This window comes from Saccopteryx leptura, chromosome 11 (assembly GCF_036850995.1).
Source record: "Saccopteryx leptura isolate mSacLep1 chromosome 11, mSacLep1_pri_phased_curated, whole genome shotgun sequence".
Lineage (NCBI taxonomy): Eukaryota > Metazoa > Chordata > Mammalia > Chiroptera > Emballonuridae > Saccopteryx > Saccopteryx leptura.
Window position 1 is genome coordinate 50,581,496 of NC_089513.1, and position 23,167 is coordinate 50,604,662.

A 23,167-nucleotide genomic window follows, 5' to 3' on the forward strand; every position below is an offset into this window, starting at 1 on the left:
TAGATCTGTGGAACAATATAAAACATACCAATATATGAATAACAACAGTATCTGAAACAGAGGAGAGAGAGAAAAGATAGAAAAATATATTTTGAAAAAAGTCATGTCTTAAGACTCCCCAAATTTACTGAAAGATACTAGTTTATGGATCCAAAAGTCTTAACCAACCAAGCAGAATACACCTAAAGAGATACACACCCAGATATAGCATAGTCAAACTATTAGAAGCCCACGCCAGAGAGAAACTTTGAAAGCAGCAAGAGGAAAATTATTCATCACATACAGAGGAGCAACATATTAATGGCTGACTTTTCATCAAAATAATGCATCCCAGAAGGCACTGATATGGTATAAAACAGGCAGTAAAGGAGGAACAAAAGAACAAACAAAACCCCACGAGATATGCAAAATAAATAACAAAAGTAGCAGACATAACTCCAACTGTATCAGTAATTTTATTAATGTGAATGAACTAAAACCTCAAAAAAAAAATCCAGGCAGAGATTGCCAAACTAGATTTCTTAAAAATCCCTTTTTCATGATGTTATGAGAGGCATACTCTAAATCCTTAGACTCAAACAGTGGTCCCTCCTGATCCATGGGGAATATGTTCCAAGAATCCCAGTAGATGCCTGACATTGCAAACAGTACTGAACTCTATATATACTACATTTTTTTCCTATACACACGTTCACTGCTGTATGTTTTAAAGTAAAAGGATGAATGAGATATATCATTCAAATGATAACCATAGGGGCTGGAATGACTATATTAAGATCAAACAAAATATACTTTAAATCAAGAAATGTTACTAGAGACATAATGGGAAATTTTGCAATGATAAAAGGATCAAGTCCTCAGAAAATATATAATAATTATAAATTTATATGAAGAGTCCTACTAACAGAGCCCTAAAATACATGAAGCAACAAGTGACAGAATAAAAAAAAAACACAGAAAATTGAAAATAGTTGGCAATTTCAATACTTCATTCTCAAAAACTGATAGAGCAACTAAACAAAAATTAGCAAGGATATAGGAAATTTGAATAACAGCATCAAACTGACCTAACTCATTATTTTAGAATACTTCACCCAATGACAACAGAGTACATATTCTTGTCAATATTTTCTAGGAGACTTCACCTACTAGTCAACAAAACAATCTCAATTGATTTAAATCATATAAAATATAATTCCTGACAACAGAACATTTAAATAAATTAGAATATACAACAGAAAGAAATCTAGGAAATCTCAAATATCAGGAAATTAACAACATACTTGTAAACAACTCATTGGTCAAATAAAGTTGCCACACAGGAAATTTGAAAATATTTTGAACTGCATAAAAACAAAGTACAACATATTGAAATTTATGGGATATAGCTAAAGCAGTGGTTTTAGGAAAATTTATTGCTTTATGTGTCTAAGTTAAAAAAGAAGAAAGGTTTCAAATTAATAACTTAAGTTTTCATCTGGAGAAGTTAAAAAAAGATTAAATATCAAACAAGCAGAAGGGAGATATAATAAAGATTAGAAGGGAAATCAACAAAACAGAAAACAACAATAGATACAATCAATGAAATAAAAGTTGGTTCATTTAAAAGATCAAGAAATTGACCAACCTTTTTGAGAGATTAACCACAAAAAACAGAATGAAAGAGAAGACATCTCAAAATCAAGAATGAAAGAGGAGACATCATTACCAACTCTACAGAAATTAAGAGGCTCACAATGAAATCATATAGACGTCTGCATGCCAACATACTAGACTGTTGGATAAAATGGAAAATTTTCTATTAAAATTCAAATTACCAAAATTAATTCAAGAAGAAATTTTTTTTAAGTCTGAACCGACCAATAATAAGAAACTGAATTAGTAATTTAAAATCATCCCACAATAAATTTAATGAACAAAGTAAACTGAGGAACGGAATAGAGGCAGAGATGGGGTCACAGGGACCAGAGGAATAGCTGCCAGAGGGAAGGGGGATGAGGAGATGGGATCAGAGAGGGTGAAGGGTTTAGTGAAATTATATATACATAACACAGAGATACAGACAACAAGACAGCAAATCCCAGAGGGTATGGGGGAAGCAGTTAGAGGGAGGGGGTAAAGGGGATATAATGGGGGACATGTGGGTGGAGGGGGTGACGGTGTTATATTAAGTGATACACTTGAATCCATGTTAACACAATAAATTAAAATTAATTTTTAAAAAATGGTGATCGGGTATTGTAGGTTAAACTCACTTAAGCACTATCTGTGAGATCATCCTTTAAGTTTAACTATGGTTATGGCTTGAGATGAATGACACTTCAGCCTGAGACAGTTCTAACCATCCACTTGAAACTCTTCCATTGTTTCAAGTGGGAGCATCACGTTTTTTAAGATTAGTTCTCTACCTTTATATATGTGGTTGTTTACAAGGGTTTTTTCACATAGCTTAAATACTCTTCTGGAATTAAGTGTTTCAGTTTTCTCACTATCTTGTCTGGACATAAGAGGCAAAATATTATAAACAGCTATAAACTCAAATCTACAGCAATTGACAATAGCTACTAATGTGATCTTCCAATATAATAATACTTGGGCTAGATTAAAATGGTCATAATCACGTTAGATGTGGCAGCTCAAGGAGGCATTAGTGCCTGTGGTTAAGAACATAAGCTCAGGAGTCAAGATGGGGTTCAATTTCAACTCCACCAATTACAAGCTGTATAACTTGAGTACCTCAGTTTCCCCCTCATCTGTAAAATGAGAGATGCCAAGTACCTATCCCGAAAGGTTGTTCTGGGAATTAATCAGGATTATACAGAAAAAGGTTAACAAAAAGCCCTCAATTTTAGTTATAATTCCTCTCTTACTACCTTGATCTACAAAAATTCAAGACCCATAAGGAAAATTAACCGTGGCCCTGACCTGTGGTGGTGCAGTGGATAAAGCATCAATCTGCAAAGCTGAGGTAGTCAGTTCAAAGCACTGGGCTTGCCTGGTGAAGGCACAGATTGGAGTTGATGCTTCCTGCCCCCCTCCTTCTCTTTCTCTCTCTCTCTTTCTCCTCTCTGAAACAAATAAATAAAGTCTTCAAAAAAAATTTTTTTTAAATAAAATCCTCCCCCAATAAAAAGCCCATTCACTGAGGAATTCTATAAAGTAGTTAAAGAAACAATATTAATCATTCCCATTCTTTTTTCAAAAACAGAGAAGGGAACACTTTTAACTCACTCTATAAGGCCAGTATTACCTAACATCAAAACTAAACAAACACATTATAATAAAGTTATAGACCAATGTTACTCATGAACGTAAAAGCAAAAATCCTTAAAAAGCATTAGCAAACTGAATCCAGTAACATATAAAACCAAGTGGAATCTATCCCCAAAATGCAAGGTTTATTTAACATTTAAAAAATCAATTAGTATAATATACCATATTAACAGCATAAAGAACAAAAACCACGTTATTAATTAATAGATACAGAAAAAATCGTTGACAAAATTCAGCATTCATTCATGTTTAAAAAATCTCAACAAAATAGTAATAGAAGGAAACTTCTTTAACCTGATTGAGGCCATCTATAAAAATATCCACAGCTGCCTGACCAGGCGGTGGCACAGTGGATAGAGCATCGGCTTGGGACACAGAGGACCCAGGTTGAAAACTCCAAGGTCGTCGGCTTGAGTGCGGACTCATCCAGCTTGAGCCCACGGTTGTTGACTTGAGCAAGGGGTCACTAGCTTTGCTGTAGCCCCCCCGGTCAAGGCACACATGAGAACACAATGAATGAACAATAAGTAGCTGCAATGAAGAATTGATGCTTCTCATCTCTCTCTCTTCTTGTCTGTCTGTCCCTATCTGTCCCTCTTTCTGACTTTCTCTCTGTCTTTGTAAAAAAAAAAAAATCTACAGCTAATATCATATCTAATAGTTAAACACTAAATGCTTTCTTCCTGAAGTCGGAAACAGTCTATAATTTTGTTCTTGCCACTTCTAGTCAACATTTTACTGAAGTTTCTAACCAAGGAAATTAATGTAAAAAAAAACCCACCCCCAAAATAATTATACTGTGGTACTGGCATAAGGACAGGCATACAGATCAATGGAACAGAATTGAGAGTCCAGACATATCCATGGTCAATTGTTTTTTTGATAATGGTGCTAAGACATTTAATGGGTAAAAGGATAGTCTTTTCAACAAATGGTGCTGAGGCAACTAAATATCCAGATACAAAAGGATGAATTTATATTTTTACTCCACATCACACACAAAAATTAATTCAGAATAGATTATATTTCTAAAGCTAAAAGCTAAAATTATAAAAGTCTTAGAAGAAAAGGTAAGAGAAACTCTTTATGATGCTGAGCTACCTAAAAAGTTCTTCGATATAACATCAGAAGCATGATTCAAAAAGAAAAATTGATGAATTGAACTTTATTGAAATTAAAAATCCTGGTCTTTGAAAGACACTGTTAAGAGAATGAAGACAGAAGGCACAGAATAAAAGAAAATATTTGTTATATCTAATGAAGGACTGTGTGGAAAATATTTAAATAACGGTACCTTAATACTAAGCAGGAAAAAAAAACCATTTAAAATGGGCAAAAGACTGAATAAGCATTTCATCAAGCATACAAATGGCTAATAAACACATTTTAAAAATGGTCAGCATCATTAGTCACTAAGTAAATACAAATTAAAACCACAATGAGATCCTACTACACACCACTGAATGGCTATCATCAATAAGGCAAAATAACTAATGTTGGTAAGAACGTACGTTGCTGTCAGACTTTACTGAGTGGCCGTAAATAGATGAACTTATTTTTATTATTCTAAAATTTTTCCTTTAAAACTGAATCTTTATATATGTTTACAACTGAGTACTGTTGCTTCTAAACAAAATGCTCAGCTATTTACCAGCAGGAGGAAGAGGCAGTGGTTTTAGTGAGCTATGGTACAGCTTCTCCAAAATGGCCCTTCTTGGCTGTCACTGCTTATGTAGTCAGGCCCGCCTCCTCAGAACTTCTGGTATCTGAGGTTTCATTTATTTCATCTTCAGACCCTCCAAGAAGGTCAGGAACAAGCACTTGAGGTTCGCATTCTGTGTTCTCCTGTCAACTTTTTATCAGCCACATTTCTCTCGCTTGAAAGAAAATACTTTTTTCAAGCTTTTGTGAAAAAGTTATTTTGGATCTCCTTTTGAGATCTCCTTTAGAGCAGTTTTTCTTGTGCTCTTCCTTTGATATTGGCATCATGTCAGCCTCAGCTCTTTCCACTGACCTTTGGATTCTCTGATTTCCCAGTCCTGACACTTATGTATATTTCAGGAGAACAACAAAGTTAGTTGAGGAGTGGGAAACTGAAAAAAGCCCATCTTTTGCTAATACATTTTTGCAGAAAAGAAGTTTCTTGTAAGGTACAAGCATGAATTCAATTTGACCAACATCACTCTTGAAATTTGGCCCTGGCCGGTTGGCTCAGTGGTAGAGCATCCGCCTGGCGTGCAGGTCCTGAGTTCGATTCCTGGCCAGGGCACACAGGAGAAGCGCCCATCTGCTTCTCCACCCCTCCCCCTCTCCTTCCTCTTTGTCTCTCTCTTCCCCTCCCGCAGCGAGGCTCCATTGGAGCAAAGATGGCCCGGGCGCTGGGGGTGGCTCCTTGGCCTCTGCCCCAGGTGCTAGAGTGGCTCTGGTCGTGACAGAGCGACGCCCCCTGGTGGGCAGAGCGTCGCCCCCTGGTGGGCCGAGCCGGGTGGATCCCGGTCGGGCGCATGCAGGAGTCTGTCTGACTGTCTCTCCCCGTTTCCAGCTTCAGGAGAAGAAAAAAAAAAAAAAAAAAAAAAATTACTGACATATAGTATCATAATAAATAAGCATACCTTGGTTTTCTGTTTTTTTTTTCTTTTTATGTATTATTTACTCTACACTTATCTTTTTTTTCCCTTCTCTCTGTTTCAATGTCTCAGCCATAAAAGAATCTCATTTTTAGTTTTTAAAAAATTTTAGCTAATTAAATACAAATATAACCACCGTTTTTTCTTATATTTCTTGGGGGTTTTTTTATTTAAATTTCCAATGAGAAGTAACATTGTACTCTCCTTTTCAGTAACTCTTTCCAGCTAATGTATAGCCATGATCTAAAAGCAAATACCATGAGGGTCTGAACCACTTCTCACCGTGAATGTACAATAGTCATGTTTCTAGGAAGGTAGATGGCTAAAACACACAGAAATTTACATTTTTTATAGTTCTTATCTACATACACTCTTCAGTTTTTATTCATTGCTTACTATTTCAGAGATTAATTACCCAGACAAGATTATGACCTATTTTTAAGCAAAAATGAGAGTTGACTCTGTATTTCCTAGAAATTATATTATGCAGGACACTTGACAATGGTATCAGGAGATGCCTTATAGCAGGGGCCCCCAAACTTTTTCCACAGGGGGCCAGTTCACTGTCCCTCAGACCACTGGAGGGCCGGACTATAAAAAAAACTATGAACAAATTCCTATGCACACTGCACATATCTTATTTTAAAGTAAAAACTAAAACGGGAACAAATACAATATTTAAAATAAAGAACAAGTAAATTTAAATCAACAAACTGACCAGTATTTCAATGGGAACTATGCTCCTCTCACTGACCACCAATGAAAGAGGTGCCCCTTCCGGAAGTGCGGTGGGGGCTGGATAAATGGCCTCAGCAGGCCGCATGCGGCCCGCGGGCCGTAGTTTGGGGACCCCTGTCTTATAGAGTCTAACTCTGAAGACTGAAAAGTGTCCAGGGCTTCTAAAGGTCAGTCTTATTAACTTATCCACAAAGCAGTCCAGAAATCCACTTTGGGTACAGTACTGGTGGTGTACCGCATTTGAGGTACTCCTGATTTCTCTTGTTTCATCTAGAAAGGTTGCTGTGAAAAAGGTCAAGCCTGTGGCAATGGATCACTTGACTTTCCAGTACGCAGAGGTATCTGCAGGGAAGCTCAGTTAACCCCACTGCATGGCAGAGCTGACAGCGGACAGGCCTCTGTGTCACTCCCAAGCCTTGGGAGCTGACGGCCTTGTCCTTCCTCTACCTTTGACTGACTCATTCTATTCTGGTTAAAGGACATGCCTTCCTTCTCACAGCATGATTCATCTGCTAATGGAACATTAATGTCATTCTGGCAGTATCTTCTATCACCTAAACTTTAATTTAATCTGCAAAGTTACCCCAAAAATGATATTTCCAATGTAGAGTAAAGCACAGGAAGTAGAGAATGAATCACATTTTGGGGGGCCTCAGTTAAAACGCCTGTAAAAGAAAGGGCTTGAATTAGATGAGCCTTTGGTCTCTTCCTGCTATAACATTCCACAGTTCTATGCATCTACAAATTGCAGGTTATATGAAACTGGTATCACCAGAAGTGAGACTCCTAGCTCTTTCTCTGCCAACAAGCTGCCAACATTTCTAGCAGCGAGGTGGAGGCAGGAGATTGGTGCATGGTGAGAGCTCCCCTCCTGGGACTCAGGGTTTGTCTTTGGGATTCAGAACGTAACTCAGCTGCTTATTACAGAAATTAATCAGCTTTTCTGTTTTCATTAGTTTTTCCTCTGACCTTCTCCTACTGTATAGGAGGTAATGTGACTTGTCATTTTCTTGGTACTTAAATTCTGGAAGACAAATCCGAGAATGTTGTACAGTAAGTCCTCCCTTAACGTCACTGATGGGTCATTGAAAACTGAAACTTTAAGCAAAACAATGTGTAACAAAATCAATTTTATTTCCCCATGAATAAGACGCACTTTTTGGGGAAAAATTTGAGGTCTAAAACCTGGGTGCGTCTTATACAGTGGTCATAGATTTTTTTTTTTTACTTGCAGTTCCTGCTTTTTTGTGTTCGTCATCAGACACAGATGAGGACAAGTTAATGGATGAGAGTTGTGACAGTGATGAGGAACTGTATGCATTTTATGATGAATAAAACTTGAGTTCAGTGACTTTATGTAATATATATATTTTTTCAAATTTCAGGCCCCAAAATTAAGGTGTATCATATACATGGGAATGTCTTATACATGGGAACATATTATACATGGGGAAATACAATAATTGATACAAAGAGTTAAGTTCCTACCACACATTTTTGGTCACAAAAATACCACCAAACTTCTAAATGAAGACCCACACACTTCTAATATTAAACATTGAAATACACATGAGCTATACAGACATTTAAGAAGGATTCATAAAAACAAGTAAGATAATGATTTTCCTAACTGCTAATTCCAGAATAGGATCATGAGTGGCCAGAGCCTATCCAGGCAACTCAGGGTGCATGGCGGGAACCCACCCTGTGCACAGGATGCCCTTCCATCCCAGGGTGTACCACATGAAGACTCATTCAGATTGGAATAATATAGACATTCCAATTCAGTTCACATGTACATCTTTGAGACATGGGGGAAAGCCGGAGTAACGGGAGAAAATCCACAATTACATAGGGAGAACGTGCAAACTCCACACAGAGAGTGGCTCTGGCTGAGAATTGATTTATTTTTCCTCATCAACGTGTTAATAAAACAATACTGAATAAAACTTTATTTGAAGACCTGAGGTATTGATTTTTTTTACCCAATATATATATATAAAATATATATTGGGTATATCCATATTTTCCTAATATATAATATATATTTTCCTTATGTATAATAATAATACTTTTATTTAGGGAAGAGGTTATAAGACTATCTCTAGAATACAAAATTTGATATAACAGCAGATTTTCAAGCAAACTTATTTTCCATAACAGTCAACTGGTTCAGTAGTTTTATATAGTTCAGATTCGCCACTTTAATCTACAGATGGTTTCAATCTTCATACAACAATGGTTATTTCATTTGTTTTTTTAACGATGTACCATAAAAAGCAATAACAACAGAACAAGGTTCTTAATTGGCATCTTTGGGAATGGAGAATAAACAAATGGTTTTATCATCATGCTGCTAGATAGAGTCTCAGAGGATCCACTGAATGCAGCCTCAAAACTCTGCTGGAAGCCCTGGCCAGTTGGCTCAGTGGTAGAGCGTCGGCCTGGCGTGCGAGGGGTCCCGGGTTCGATTCCCGGCCAGGGGACACAGGAGAAGCGCCCATTTGCTTCTCTACCCCTCCCCCTCTCCTTCCTCTCTGTCTCTCTCTTCCCCTCCTGCAGCCGAGGCTCCATTGGAGCAAAATGGCCCGGGCGCTGGGGATGGCTCCTTGGCCTCTGCCCCAGGCGCTAGAGTGGCTCTGGTTGTGGCAGGGTGATGCCCCGGAGGGGCAAGGCATCGCCCCCTGGTGGGCAGAGCGTTGTCCCCTGGTGGGCGTGCCGGGTGGATCTCGGTCGGGCGCATGCAGGAGTCTGTCTGACCGTCTCTCTCGGTTTCTAGCTTCAGAAAAGTGCAAAAATAAAAAAAAACTCTGCTGGAACTTACGAGAACTTGAGAGCTTGAGGGAACTTAAGAACTCTGAAAAAATATGACCACTGCTCACCACATACTTTCTTCCTGAGTGTTATCAGCTCTTGCCTGGACTGTAATTGGCTGACCTGCCTTTGTTGTGCCCCACAGTCTGTTCTCCACAGGACAGCCACAGCAATCCCAACACAACTTAAATCAGATCATGTCACTCTCCTGCTCAAAATTCTGCCACAGCTCCCCCCTTTAACTCAGAATAAAGTCTTTCCAATGGCCCACAAGGACCTACCTGACTGGCCCTGCTTTGTCTAGTACGTCTCTGATATCTTTTCCGTCTACTCATCCCCTTACTCCTCCATTCTCTCACTGGTCTTGATGCTGTTCCTTGCTATAAGGCCTTGCAGTGGCTGTTCCTGATGCCTGGTGTACTTTTCCTCCAGATGAAATGATGGAGAACTCTTAGCTACTTCATGTCTTTGCTCAAATATCATCTTCTCAATGAGGCCTGACTACCCTATTGAAAATTGCAGCCTGTGCCCCAACCCACATACCTGATAGCTTTTATTCTATTCTATTTTATTGTTTTCATAACATTTATTCTCTTCTAGCATAATGTAAAATTTTACATCTTTTCAAATTACATTTATTGTTTTGGACGGACTATCTCTCCATGCTAGAATATATGCTCCACAAAGGCAGGGATCTTTGACAATTTTGTTCAGTATTTTATTCTGAGCACCTAGAGCAGTGCTTAGCATACAGGAAGCACTGGGTAAATATTTGTTGAATGAACAAACAACAATGTCTGAACCTCACTGAGTGTTTCCCATGTGACAGCCATTGCACTAAACATTACATATGATTATATCTTAAAGGCCTCCCAACCTGAGAGACAACCATTTTTCTCATTTTCTAGATAAAGAAAATGAGAGGTTAATTAACTTATCCAAAGTCATAAGCCTAATCACAAGTCCTGCCCCCATCCAAGGAGATATATCCCAAGATGCCCAGTGGATGCTTGAACCATAGATAGCACCAAACCCTATATGTATTTTCTCTGATATATACACACCTTTTAACTTAAAGAAAACACTTTAAAAGTTTTTTATTGAATTTATTGGGGTGACATCAGTTAATGAAATTATACAGGTTTCAGGTGTACAATTCTACAACACATCGTCTGTGTATTGCATTGTGTGTTCATCACCCCAAGTCAAGTCTCCCGCCAACACCATCTATCCCCACTCCACCCTCCTCTACCTCCCCACCCCTTCCCCTCCTACAATCCCCACACTGTTGTCTGTGTCTATAAGTTATTTTCTTTGCTTAATCCCTTCACGTTTTTCACCCAGCCCTCTAACTCCCATACAGCAGTCAGTATGTTCTCCATATCTATGAGTCTGGTTTTATTTTGTTTGTTAGTTTATTCTATTCATTAGATGCCACATACAGGTAATAACATATGCTACTTGTCTTTCTCTGACTGGTTTATTTCACTTAGCATAATAATCTCCAGGGCCATTCACACTGTTGCAAAAGGTAAGGTTTCCTTTTTATGGCTGCGTAGTATTCCATCATGTAAATGTATCACAGTTTTTTTTATCCACTCATCTACTGAAGGGCACTTGGTCTGCTTCCAAACCTTGGCTATTGTAACTAACAGTGCAGTAAAGAAAGGAGTGTCTATATTCTTTTGAATTAGTAGTTTGGGTTTCTTTGAATACATTCCCAGAAATGGAATTGCTGGGTCATATAAGCAGTTCCATTTTTATTTTTTTGATATACGTCCATACTGCTTTCCACAGTGGCTGCATCAATCAGCATTCCCATTCCACATCCTCACCAACACTTGTTTTTTGATTTATTGATGATAGACATTCTGATAGGTGTGAGGTAATACCTCTGTGGTTTTAATTTGCATTTCTCTGATGATTAGTGATATTGAGCATCTTTTCATATGACTGTTGGCCATCTGTATGTCCTCTTTGGAGAAGTGTCTGTTCAAGTCCTTTGCCCATTTCTTAATTGGATTTTGGTTTTTTTCCCCTTTTTTGGTGTTGAGTTTTATAAGTTCCTTGTACATTTAGGATATTAAGCCCTTAAAAGATGTATCAAAGAATATGTTATCTCATTCTGTGGGTTGTCTTTTCATTTAGTTGATAATCTCCTATATTTTGCAACAATTTTTTTAGTTTGATGTAGTCCCATTTATTTTTTCTTTTATTTCCCTTGCCTGAGGTGATATATCAGAAAAAATGTTGACACGAGATATGCTCAAGATTTTACTGCCTATATTTCCTTCTAGAATTTTTATGGTTTTGAGTCTAATATTTAAGTCTTTAATCAATTTTGAGTTTATTCTTGTGTGTGGTGTAAGAAGGTGCTCAGTGTTATTTTTTTGTACATATCTGTCTAATTTTCCCAACACTATTTGCTGAAAAGATTATCTTTATTATATATTCTTGCTTCCTTTGTCAAATATTAATTGACCATAAAGACATGAGTTTATTTCTAGGCTCTCTATTTTGTTCCATTGATCTATATGTAAATTTTTGTGGCAGTACCCTGCTGTTTTGATTACCATAGTCTTGTAGTATAGTTTGATATCAGGTAGTATGATTCCTCTAAATTTGTTCTTCTTTCTTAAAATTGCTGTTGCCAGTCAGGATCTTTTGTGGTTCCACATAAATTTTGGAATATTTGTTCTAGTTCTGTGAAATATGCCATTGGTATCTTGTTAAGAGTTGCACTGAAACTGTAGATTGCTTTGGGTAGTATGGACATTTTAATGATGTTCATTTTTCCTATCCATGAACATAATATACGTTTCCACTTATTTTGTCTTCTTCAATTTCTTTCTTCAGTGTCTTATAATTTTCTGAATATGCATCTTTTACATCCTTGGTTAAATTAATTTCTAGGTATTTTATTCTTTTTGAAGTAATTGTGAATGGAATTGTTTTCTTAGTTTCCTTTTCTGATATTTTATTATTGATGTATAAAAATGCAACTGATTTCTGGATATTTACTTTGTATCTTGCTACTTTATTGAATTCTTTATCAGTTCTAGTAGTTTTCTAGTGGAGTCTATATGGTTTCTATATACATGTCATCTGCAAATAATGACAGCTTTACTTCTTCCTTTCTAATTTGGATCCCTTTTATTTCTTTTTCTTGTCTGATTGTTGAGGCTAGAATTTCCAGTACTCTGTTGAATGGGAGTAGTAAGGACACACCTTACAGCTTCTCTTTGGCATATCTGAACTGCCAGCACCACTAGAGTTGCCCTTTGGGGCCATTACTAAGTAAAATAATGGTTACTTGAACACAAATACTACTGCAAAACCACCACAGTCGATCTGATAACCAGACAGCTACTACATGACTAAAAGGCAGGTATTGCATACAGTGTGGATACATGGACAAAGTAATGATTCACATTTTGGGTGGGACAGTAAAGGACAGTATGAGAGTTCAGTATGATACTCAGAGTGGCATCCAATTTAAAATTTATTAATTGTTTATTCCTTGAATTTTCTATTTAATATTTTTGGACTGAGTTTGACTGCAGGTAACAAACTGTGAAACACAAGACCATGGATAAGGGAGAACTACTGTGTACATGGGCCTGACCCCCAAAACTATTCATTTCTCATTATAACATCTAGAAATGGTTACGTAGAAAATGGACTCTAAACTTGTGCCAATCACTGAGATCAAGACACAAAAATGTACATAAGGTAGTAGATTTCTTTAGAAACATCTTTTGAAACTATAGTAGAGTGGGAGATGAAGCAAGTTTTCAGGCCCCCCTTTAACCTTGTTATAATCAGATCCACCAATAAAAGGTGGGGGGTTCTGTGTTTAGCAGCCTCTATTTTTAGCACCCGTATCTTGTGTCTGAATTAGAATTAGTTTTGAGCATTAGCATGTTCTTTGCAAACTCAGGGATTTCCAAGAGCGGTTATTATCGGGGCAATAACAGAGGGGAGTTGATTAACATGACATGAGTGTAGATAAGGGGCACAATTTAAAGTTAGGCAGAGTTCTGTAGGCAAGTCACTTAAGCCTCAGTTTTCTCATCCCTGAACTGGTGTCTTCCAGAGTCCCCTGTGAGTCTCCACATCTGATTCTAAGTGACGAGTTAAAGAATCTATAAGGTTCCAGACTTGGTTTTCATGAATGCCCTAGGATTTTTTATTTTAGAATTTGTGCCTTTCCATCTATTGTTCTCTGCTTTAAATGTTGGTTATTTTGGTGTTCAATAGCTTCTCCAGGAGAAGGGCAAATAAGAGGAATCATAACACAGACCAATATATTGATAGTTCAAGAAAAATCTGGTGGCAGTGTGGTCAAATGAAGTTGCTGACTATAACTGGCATTAGGTTCCCATGGAAAAGGGTGAGGTGCGTTTAAATCATTATTCTACTGCCTCTCAGTGTGAGAGGTCATTTAATCTTTTTGGTCTCCAATTTTCTCTTTTGTAAAATAAGCATAATAATATCTACTTCTCAGGGCTAATGTCAATATCTAGTGGTACAGAGGATGCTATGTAAATTGTATCATATGGGCTGAACTTTAGTTTGTTTAGAATCAGACAATTGAATGTCCTACAGAGAGTTGAGACCACTCTAAATCCTTCTATCATCCAGGAACAGTGTTATGTGATTAACTAGTTTTTTATAGTTATTCATTCTTTTTTTTATTTCAGGTTCTTTTTTTTTTTAAGATTTTACTTACTCATTTTAGACAGGAGAGAGAGAGAGAGAAGGGAGGAGGAGCAGGAAGCATCAACTCCCATATGTGCCTTGACTAGGCAAGCCCAGGGTTTCAAACTGGCAACCTCAGCGTTCCAGGTCGAGGCTTTATCCACTGTACCACCAAAGGTCAGACTATAGTTATTCATTCTTACTTGTTAAACATAACAAAATATTTCTTTTATTATTTCCATCTTAATGTGTGATCAAGCTTACTCAAAAGAAAAAAAGGTAACTTGTTTTCCATAATATACGTTATCTGTAAACATCTGCCTTATTTCATCCTAAATTCTTATAATATTGGCATTTCATTATAATTCTTATACTATTGGAAAGGGATCTTCAGGTCACACACTGGGCTTCCTGGTATACGTGTAGACTTTCTAGTGCGGTGGTTCTGACCGCTGTTGAGTCACAAAGTTCTCTGAGAATCTGGTGGAAGCTACAACCCTTCTCAGCAAAAAGTTCTCATCTGCATAATTTTGTACTTAATTTCAGATCACCCAATACTCTGTTGAAATCTATTATGGATACAGGTTAAGAACCCCTTCTTAATGGTTGCAATGTGGTCATGAGTACCATTTCTCTTTTATTTATTTTTTTTGTTGTTGTTTTTGTTTTTTTTTGTTTTTTTTGCATTTTTCTGAAGCTGGAAACAGGGAGAGACAGTCAGACAGACTCCCGCATGCGCCCGACCGGGATCCACCCGGCACGCCCACCAGGGGCGACGCTCTGCCCACCAGGGGGCGATGCTCTGCCCATCCTGGGCGTCGCCATGTTGCGACCAGAGCCACTCTAGCGCCTGGGGCAGAGGCCACAGAGCCATCCCCAGCGCCCGGGCCATCTTTGCTCCAGTGGAGCCTTGGCTGCCGGAGGGGAAGAGAGAGACAGAGAGGAAGGCGCGGCGGAGGGGTGGAGAAGCAAATGGGCGCTTCTCCTGTGTGCCCTGGCCGGGAATCGAACCTGGGTCCTCCGCACGCTAGGCCGACGCTCTACCGCTGAGCCAACCGGCCAGGGCAGTACCATTTCTCTTTTAATCCCTGATAGTATTATGGATTGCTAGCATAAAACAGTAATCTTGTGTCATTTTGTTTTTCGGAATTACTTTCTTTATTTTAGAGTTGTTGTTGTTGTTGTTTTTTTTACTGTGACTAATAATAAAGGCATTTAGAATAAGCTTCCAGAATTTACCTTATAACCTTTGGCTCAGAATGCAGTTGGTAACTGATCTGTGCTATAACCACACTGATGCTGAATGAGCCATTGTTCTTAAGACTGAGGTCAGCCAACTCCTGAGCACATTATAAATCTCCACAGTTTCCACTTTAACACTAGACATCTAACTACAAAGCAGAAGCTAAAATTAGATTATACCTAATGCTTACATATATTCCATAGAACTGTATGTAGTTCCAACCCTAGGAGTTTTAATCAACAACACTGATCATAATCCAAAGAGAGATATTTCACTTAGCCAGAAAAAAGTTGTTCCACTTTGAAAAAGCTAAAATAGAACCTACAGGAATTATAAAGATTTTGAAAATAGAACCTACAGGAATTATAAAGATTTTGAAATGTTCAAAGAATATTATCTGCACCTTTTAGCTCTAGGTCTAAATAAAGCAAGACTAAAATACACCCAGAATTAGGTTGGCTTTCTTTTCTTTTACATTGCATTATAAAAAGGAAAAATGTCGGTATTTTTTCCCCTCTCTTTTTTCTAGGTTAACATTTCTAGGTCAACGTGTTTTTACCAAGAAGTGTGAGTTGTTCAAACATAGCAAGCCATCAGTGAATACTTACCTACATAAATACCTACATAGCAGGAAAGGACAAGATGTGAGATTGACTGTAGAAAAAAATGACAGATCTGTTTCCTATAGAAAGTTTGTTATGTGAGTCTCTATAGTGAAAATGGCTAAATATTCCAAAGATTATATAGAACAAATGTTTTCTAAATAAAATATAAGAATTCTTAAAAGTTCAATTACTAATATTTGGTGTTATAGGTCAGGCTATAATATAAATATTGTATATGTGATTAAAAGAAGGATTTATCTAAAATTAAAATAATTTTAACATAAAATTTAGCAATAGAGTTGAAGAAGTAAAGGATCCAAAAGTTCAAATCCATAAATTCTATAGATTCTATAGCATTGGAAAAAATGAAATAAGTACATAAGGAGTTATACAGTAACAATGGTATAATAATGAAAATACTCATTTTCTATAGATTCAGCACAGATAGTCCAGGAAAATAGATATTTAAAATACAGCCTGACCAGGCAGTGGCACAGTAGATAGAGTGTCAGCCAGGGACACTGAGAAATCAGGTTTGAGACCCTGAAGTCATTCAGCTTGAGCACAGGTTCACCAGCTTGAGTGTGGGATCATGGATATGATCCCACGGTTGCTGACTTGAAGCCCAAGGTTGCTGGTTTGAGCCCAAGGTCACTGGTTTGAGCAGGGGGTCACTGGTTCGGCTGGAGCCCCCAGATCAAGGCACATATGAGGAAGCAATCAGTGAATGACTAAGGTGCTGCAATAAAGAATTGATGTTTCTCTCATCTCTCTCCCTTCCTATCTCTCTCTCTCTCTAAAAAAAAATAAAAAATAAAATACAATCTTCCTCTTATACAAGACAGCTGCTTTCCTAAATGAGGTTATTAAAAAATATATATGGAACATTGTTCAGGAGAGCAAAATGATGTTATCACATACACATGATGTTAATTCCTCTCAACTTTCCTTTGCAAAGCAGTTCACTTGAAGCAAGTGCTGAAAGAAATTGATTTCTTTCAGTGACAGTACTTCCACATTTGCAGTTAATTCAGGGTCCTTATGAATTTTCAGTGACAGAATATGACTCACGAAAGTGAGATGGCAAAATGATTCCATTCCATTTGACATGGAATTTCAGATGTTGACATCACACATTCCAGGTAAACCCCAAAGGTCTCTGGCTCTGTGACTGAACATAGCAGAAACTCCCAGGAGGTCCCTGTCGGTGCCACTGAAATGACAGCTGTAGATCAGCTGCTAAATAATCCCAATAAGAAATCAGGAATTTCTGCCTTTGGAAACCTTCCTCACTTCTGTTCCTATAACCACAGTCTTGTTTCCTCATTCACTGTTTTAGTAATTCCCAGAAATAAATGCCATTTCCAGATGTCCTAACAGATATTTTGTGGACTCAGATTTTGTAAGACTTAAAAGTTTATTATGCCTATAACAAAAAATGCAACCTATGTCCGATGCTTTGAAGAGAATTCAAGGCAGTGGGTGGTTATTCACCACCACATAGCCCAGAAATCTGTACATGTAAATCCAGCAATTCTATCTGAGGACCATTGATAGATTTTTAATAAAACCACATTTATCTTCGAGTGGTTTTCAATCCCAATGAAACATTTCATTCTGAGTAGTGAAGAAATTAAAACTAGGTTGGACTGAGAAAGTAAAATCTACCCAGCGGGCTGGAACAGCAGACAGAGGAGCCAACTGCAAAGTCCCAGGAAACATTTCTCCTGCTGTTATAAAGTGTCGTGGCACTCTCCTGTTTTGAGTGACTACAGACTCACTGAGAAATTTGTTTCTGTGATGGGAAAGACTATCAGGAAGATTGTTGTTTGAAATTTTATCAGTAAGAATGAGACACTGCACTCTTGTCTGGAAGCCCACATGAGCTGTTGACACAGAAAAGCAGCTTGATTCCCAGCCCAGGAGCTAAGCTCCACAGGAGTTTCATTCATTCATTCATTCATTTATTCTTTTTTTATTTTTCTGAAGTGAGAGGTGGGGAGGCAGAGACAGATTCCCGCATGCACCCAACCGGGATCCACCCGGCATGGCCACCAGGGGGCGATGCTCTGCCCATCTGGGCTATTGCTCCTTTGCGGCAAGAGCCATTCTAGCGCCGGAGGCAGAGGCCGTGAAGCCATTCAGCGCCCGTGGCCAACTTTGCTCCAATGGAGCCTTGGCTAAGGGAGGAGAAGAGAGAGAGAAAGTAGAGGGGGAAGGGTGGAGAAGCAAATGGGTTGCTTCTCCTGTGTTTCCTGGCCGGGAATCGAATCTGGGACTTCCACACGCCTGGCCAATGCTCTTACCGCTGAGCTAGCCAGCTAAGGCCAGCAGGAGTTTCTTAATAGGACGGTCCTCACTTTCCTCAACTTTACTGTTTCCAAAAGAACCGCACCCAGGGTTCATTTTGCAGACCAGACTTGCATCTAAATTCCACTCTTTCTAGAATCTTATAGTAACTCTACCTTTCCTCTATAGCAGGGGTCTCAAACTCAACTCAGCATGTGGGCCGCAGAGCAAGATCACAGCCATTCGGCAGGCCGCACTAGGTCTACAAAAGGCAACTGTTACGCAACACTTTTCTCACTGCAGTTGAAAACAAAAAAAAATCAGTACAACAAGCACAATCGTACATGCAGTTTACTCAGTGTCACAAAACGACCAGAAACTGTAGTTCGCATCACAACTGCTGTTAACTAAGCTAATATCTAGCTAGGATGCTAGAGAAATGAAAAATACAAGTAGGCCCCTAGGCTTACTTAATTTTATCCAAAATATTTTGAACTTCATGGATTAGTCTGCGGGCCGCACAAAATTGTTCGGCGGGCCGCGAGTTTGAGACCCCTGATCTATAGTGTGTCCTCATCACAGTGGGCCGATAAATCTAATTTTGTTAGACTCCAGGTTGGTTCCTAGTATTCTTAAACTGACTGAGATAGGGTATGCTTGAATAACATGTTCCAGCTAAAAAAAACCGCCTGCTGCTTGAATAGCAGTTCTGAATTTTAGCACTGGATTTCAGATACTGAAAAATAAAACACTTCTTCGCTGTAGTTTGTAAATTTTAAATTCTCTCTGCCTTCTCCTCGGAGTAGAAACATTCGGAAAGCCAGGAAACCTGCTGTCTCGAAATGACATGCCCTGGCTCTGCTGCTGCGAATGCAGCCTGCGGGAACCCGCCTCTGTTTCTACACATCAAGCGAGACGCCTCCGTTTGACTGTGAAGCACTTTGTGCCACTCAGAGAGGGGTGAAGAGGAAGTGGGTAGGCGCACGTCCCAGGTCTCCCCAAAACACAGGCTTGCTCCACGCCTGGTTCAAATATAGGGATGTCAGATTTAAGAAGAAAGGAAAGGTGATGTGGGAGGGGTATTCAGAGAACGTGTCTTTGCCCTAAGGTTAGAAGGCTTTTGACATACCCGTAGGAGTAGCCATAATCGTAGGCTGAGGCCGCCTTCCGACTGACTGCAGACGCGAAGGAGGACTCGGTGGCCCGGGACGCCTGCTGCTGGTAGGAGGCCGCCAACGCCTGGCTGAAGGCCTGGGATTCCTGGCGGTGCGCGGCCGATGAGCGGCTGCTGTAGGCCGTTGAGCCATGGGTGTAGATGGCAGAACTTTTCTTCTGTTGCTCGTGGTACTGGCTCAGGGAGGTGCGAAAGTCCTTGTTACGGTAGCGGTGATCATATTGCTCCAGCGATTTCTGATAAAATGGCAGCGACATCATGATCCCGCCAGGGAACCTGGCAACCTATAAGAAAGCAACGGTTTTTGAGTGAATTATTAAAGAACAAATCCTATAGAACAAGTCATCAAAGCCAATGTGTAAAAATTAAAACTCTTATCTTTTCTAAAGAGTAAATGGAAAATGATGTAGAATTTGGCCTAACTGGTTACCCAATAAACTTCCTACTTCATGCCCAGATGTGCCCCCTCCTGTCCTTGTGCAGCTTTCTTTTTCCCTCTCCTTCCCTCCAGAATTGTGAGAAGATATATTATTGTTGTTTAAGCCACCCAAACTATGGTACTTTATTATGGGAGCCCTAAAAAATAATATAAAGACCATTATAATAGTCCAGAATAGCGATGATAGCAATAGCAGTGAAAATGTGGGAAGTGATCAGACTCTGCATCTGTTTTGAAGGTAGAACCAATAGCATTTGTTGAAAGTACTGGATTAGGGTGTGAAAGAATGAGAAGAGTGAGAAATGACACCAAGGTTTTTTGCCTGAGTAATTGCAAGACTGAAGTTGCTATTAGCTGAAATGGGCAAGAGTGTAAGAAAGCAGCAGTTTGGGATGGAAGCACAGGAGAGGGATTTAAGATAATATACATTTGAGATGCCTGCTAGATATCCAAGTGGAGATACTAAGTGAGAAGTTGAGAATATGACTTTGGAGTACAGGGAAAGGTCCAGGACGAAGACCTACAACTGGGACTCGCCTGCTTATAGATGGTTATTTAAAACAAAAACAAAAACAAATTATAGTAATTGTAAATGGAAAAGGAAGTTCTAAGACTGAACCTTGGAGTATGCTTACATTATACAATGAGTTTTCTCAAACTTCACATACACTTCAAAAAGGTATAGTATCAAACCAGAAAAATTTGTTCCATTAAGAATATAAAGGTTTCTGCCTGACCTGTGGTGGCGCAGTGGATAAAGTGTCTACCTGGAAATGCTGAGGTCGCCGGTTCGAAACCCTGGGCTTGCCTGGTCAAGGCACATATGGGAGTTGATGCTTCCAGCTCCTCCCCCCTTCTCTCTCTCTGTCTCTCCCTCTCCTTTGTAAAAAAAAAAAAAAAAAAAAAAAAAAGAATATGAAGGTTTCTAATTCTCTAACATAAGGAAGAAAGTCAGTCACCAGTGTATCACTTTGGTTGTGAACTTGAGCTAATAGTTCTACTGAAAGTCAAAGAAATGTTTGCATGTTTGCTTAGCATAGGAAGGGGAAACTTCATGTTGCATTAGTTTTGAATAATCTGTCTACTGACAGAAGTCTATCAGCCACACGGACAACCCTAGATGAAGTAATAGTTTTATGGAGCCCCCACCCCAATTTTTAATGCTTTTGTGTGTGTTCTGAAATGATACTTTTAAATTTTACTAGTAAAATTATGAAGTAGTTGTTTTCTCCAAATCCTTTTCATGTTCTAAATGAGGAGTTAATCCTTCTAAATTTGCCATATTTTTTGTCAAGTTTAAATATACTTTTTATTTAAACATTGAAAAAGTCAACATCTATTCCTTAGAGAAGAAAATCTAGCAAAGTTCACTCCAGAAATATTTATCTTAAGGCTCATGGAAGATATCAGTCTAGATCACATTTCCGAAGAGGAGAAAAATAGCTTCTAGCAAGCAACTTTGCTTCAACCCTTAAATAGATTGCTATTTTCTGTTCTAAAATATAGAGAATTATCATGTATAATGAAAAATTATTAAATTTTGATAAAACAAAGAAGTTTGAATATATTAATATAAAAATATATTATGTTTGGCAGTTATAAAGATATGTTTCTGTAACGATACATACTACATTGCAATATGGCAAATGTTATTTGAATGAGATTCAAATAAATAATTAATGAGATTCCTATGTGTTATGTTATAAGCCAAATTCACAACTAAGATGACTTGAAATGTTATTTTTACAAAATAAAACCTTTAAATATCTTGCCTCAATTCTATTTTCCACTCAATTTCTATTTTCCCTCAATATATTTACTTTTAATAATAGTATTCCAAGCACAAAGATAACAAATTATAAGTAGACAGGGTTTGACTTTAAGTCATCAGAGCTGACTGTCACAGCTCTGATCTCTGGAACAAAAGTACAACTATCATCTCGTCGTTAAGTAAGCAAGGATTATCCCCCATGCATGACAGCTAGAGTATGCAGGGAGGGAAGATGGTTTGGCTGCCTTCTGTTCCTCTAAGACCTGCATTTTCTGCTGGAGAGTAATTTGGGAATTTAGGAAGAAATTCTAGCCTCATAGTTGTAATCCTGATATGATACTTTTGTATAGGCATTATAGCCCAAAAGCTAATAAAAATTACCCCCAGAAAGTGTTAATTTTCAGATCATTATGTGGGGATCTATGTTGCCTCTGAAATGCTGCCTAACCTATCCAGGTTAGGGGTATCATAATGAACTCTTACATTTATCCACATGGCATTGTCAGAGCAAACTCACTGAATTAGAAACAAGTGACTCCAGGGTCAATTTACTTCCTCTTGCTCTAATTTGTAATCAGGGAGTATTGTAGGCATATGAAGTATAGAAAGCACATGATTTCCTGTCGTCTCATCCATTCCAGATTTCAACCAAACCACTGAATTGTGACTTGGAAAGATACCTCACTCACACTTACAGTTCCATCTGAGACAGCTAGTATTTCCTTATCGTTCCAGGAAGAATAGCTTAATTTGAAAAGAATACAATGAGCTGAGAGAATGAGGGTGCCAGCCAAAAGGGGCACTCAATTGCTCTTGTCTTCCTTCCCAGGGGCTCCATTTTCCTATTCTCTGCTGTTCTGACATCCCTTTGAGAAAACTACTGAGCTCAGAAGATAGAAAAAAACCACATACACCATAGTGCTGTTAAGCACATAACATATCGAGTGCATCCTTGCTCCTCAATTTCACACTTACCAGTTTTCAAAGGAGTGTTGGTGGTAGAAGTGTTTCGATGCAGCTATGGAGCTGGATGAGAGATGAAAAACCCACGTAGGTTTAATCCAAGAAAAAAGTAAAAGGCAGGGCTAAAGACAGGGCCCTGGGGAACAGTTCAAAAATAATGCATGTGGTCAGGCTGTAGAATGTCAGAGCCACACAGCCAGCCTTTTATGGCCAAGAAGGCAGATAAATATAGCAGCAAATGAGGAGCTTTGTCCTAAACTGAGAGGAGAAGAGAGGCACTGGCTGGTAGCTGCCTCAGTAACATAATTATATTAATGCCAGTCAATAGGTCTGGACTGCTTAAACCAAACTTAGGACTTTTATTTGGCTAGAAGAGCTATTTTCAATATCACTTTATCACTGGATATTTGAAAGTGCAATGGAAAGTGTGGTTTGTGTTGAGAGCTAAAAATAAGGGTAGTAATCTGATTCCCAACATAGACTTCATGGAATTTTAATGCCAAGATATGTTTCTGGGTGTGCTGTTCATA

The 23,167-nt window shown here is 38.5% G+C and overlaps 1 protein-coding gene across 2 annotated transcripts in view; it reads right to left on the reverse strand.

Moving 5' to 3' along the window:
- MYOM1 (myomesin 1) overlaps positions 1 to 22,822 on the reverse strand; it is a 156,677-nt gene extending 133,855 nt beyond the window's left edge. The window contains exons 1-2 of one of the 2 annotated variants that reach the window (XM_066352429.1): positions 22,650 to 22,822; positions 19,420 to 19,748 (exon numbers count right to left, since the gene is read on the reverse strand). In XM_066352429.1, coding sequence (XP_066208526.1) covers positions 19,420 to 19,724 — 305 coding nt within the window. In that variant the 5' untranslated portion in view covers positions 19,725 to 19,748; positions 22,650 to 22,822. The remainder of the gene's footprint in view (positions 1 to 19,419; positions 19,749 to 22,649) is intronic. The other variant, XM_066352431.1, reaches the window with a different exon arrangement.
- Between the last annotated feature and the right edge of the window lie 345 nt (positions 22,823 to 23,167).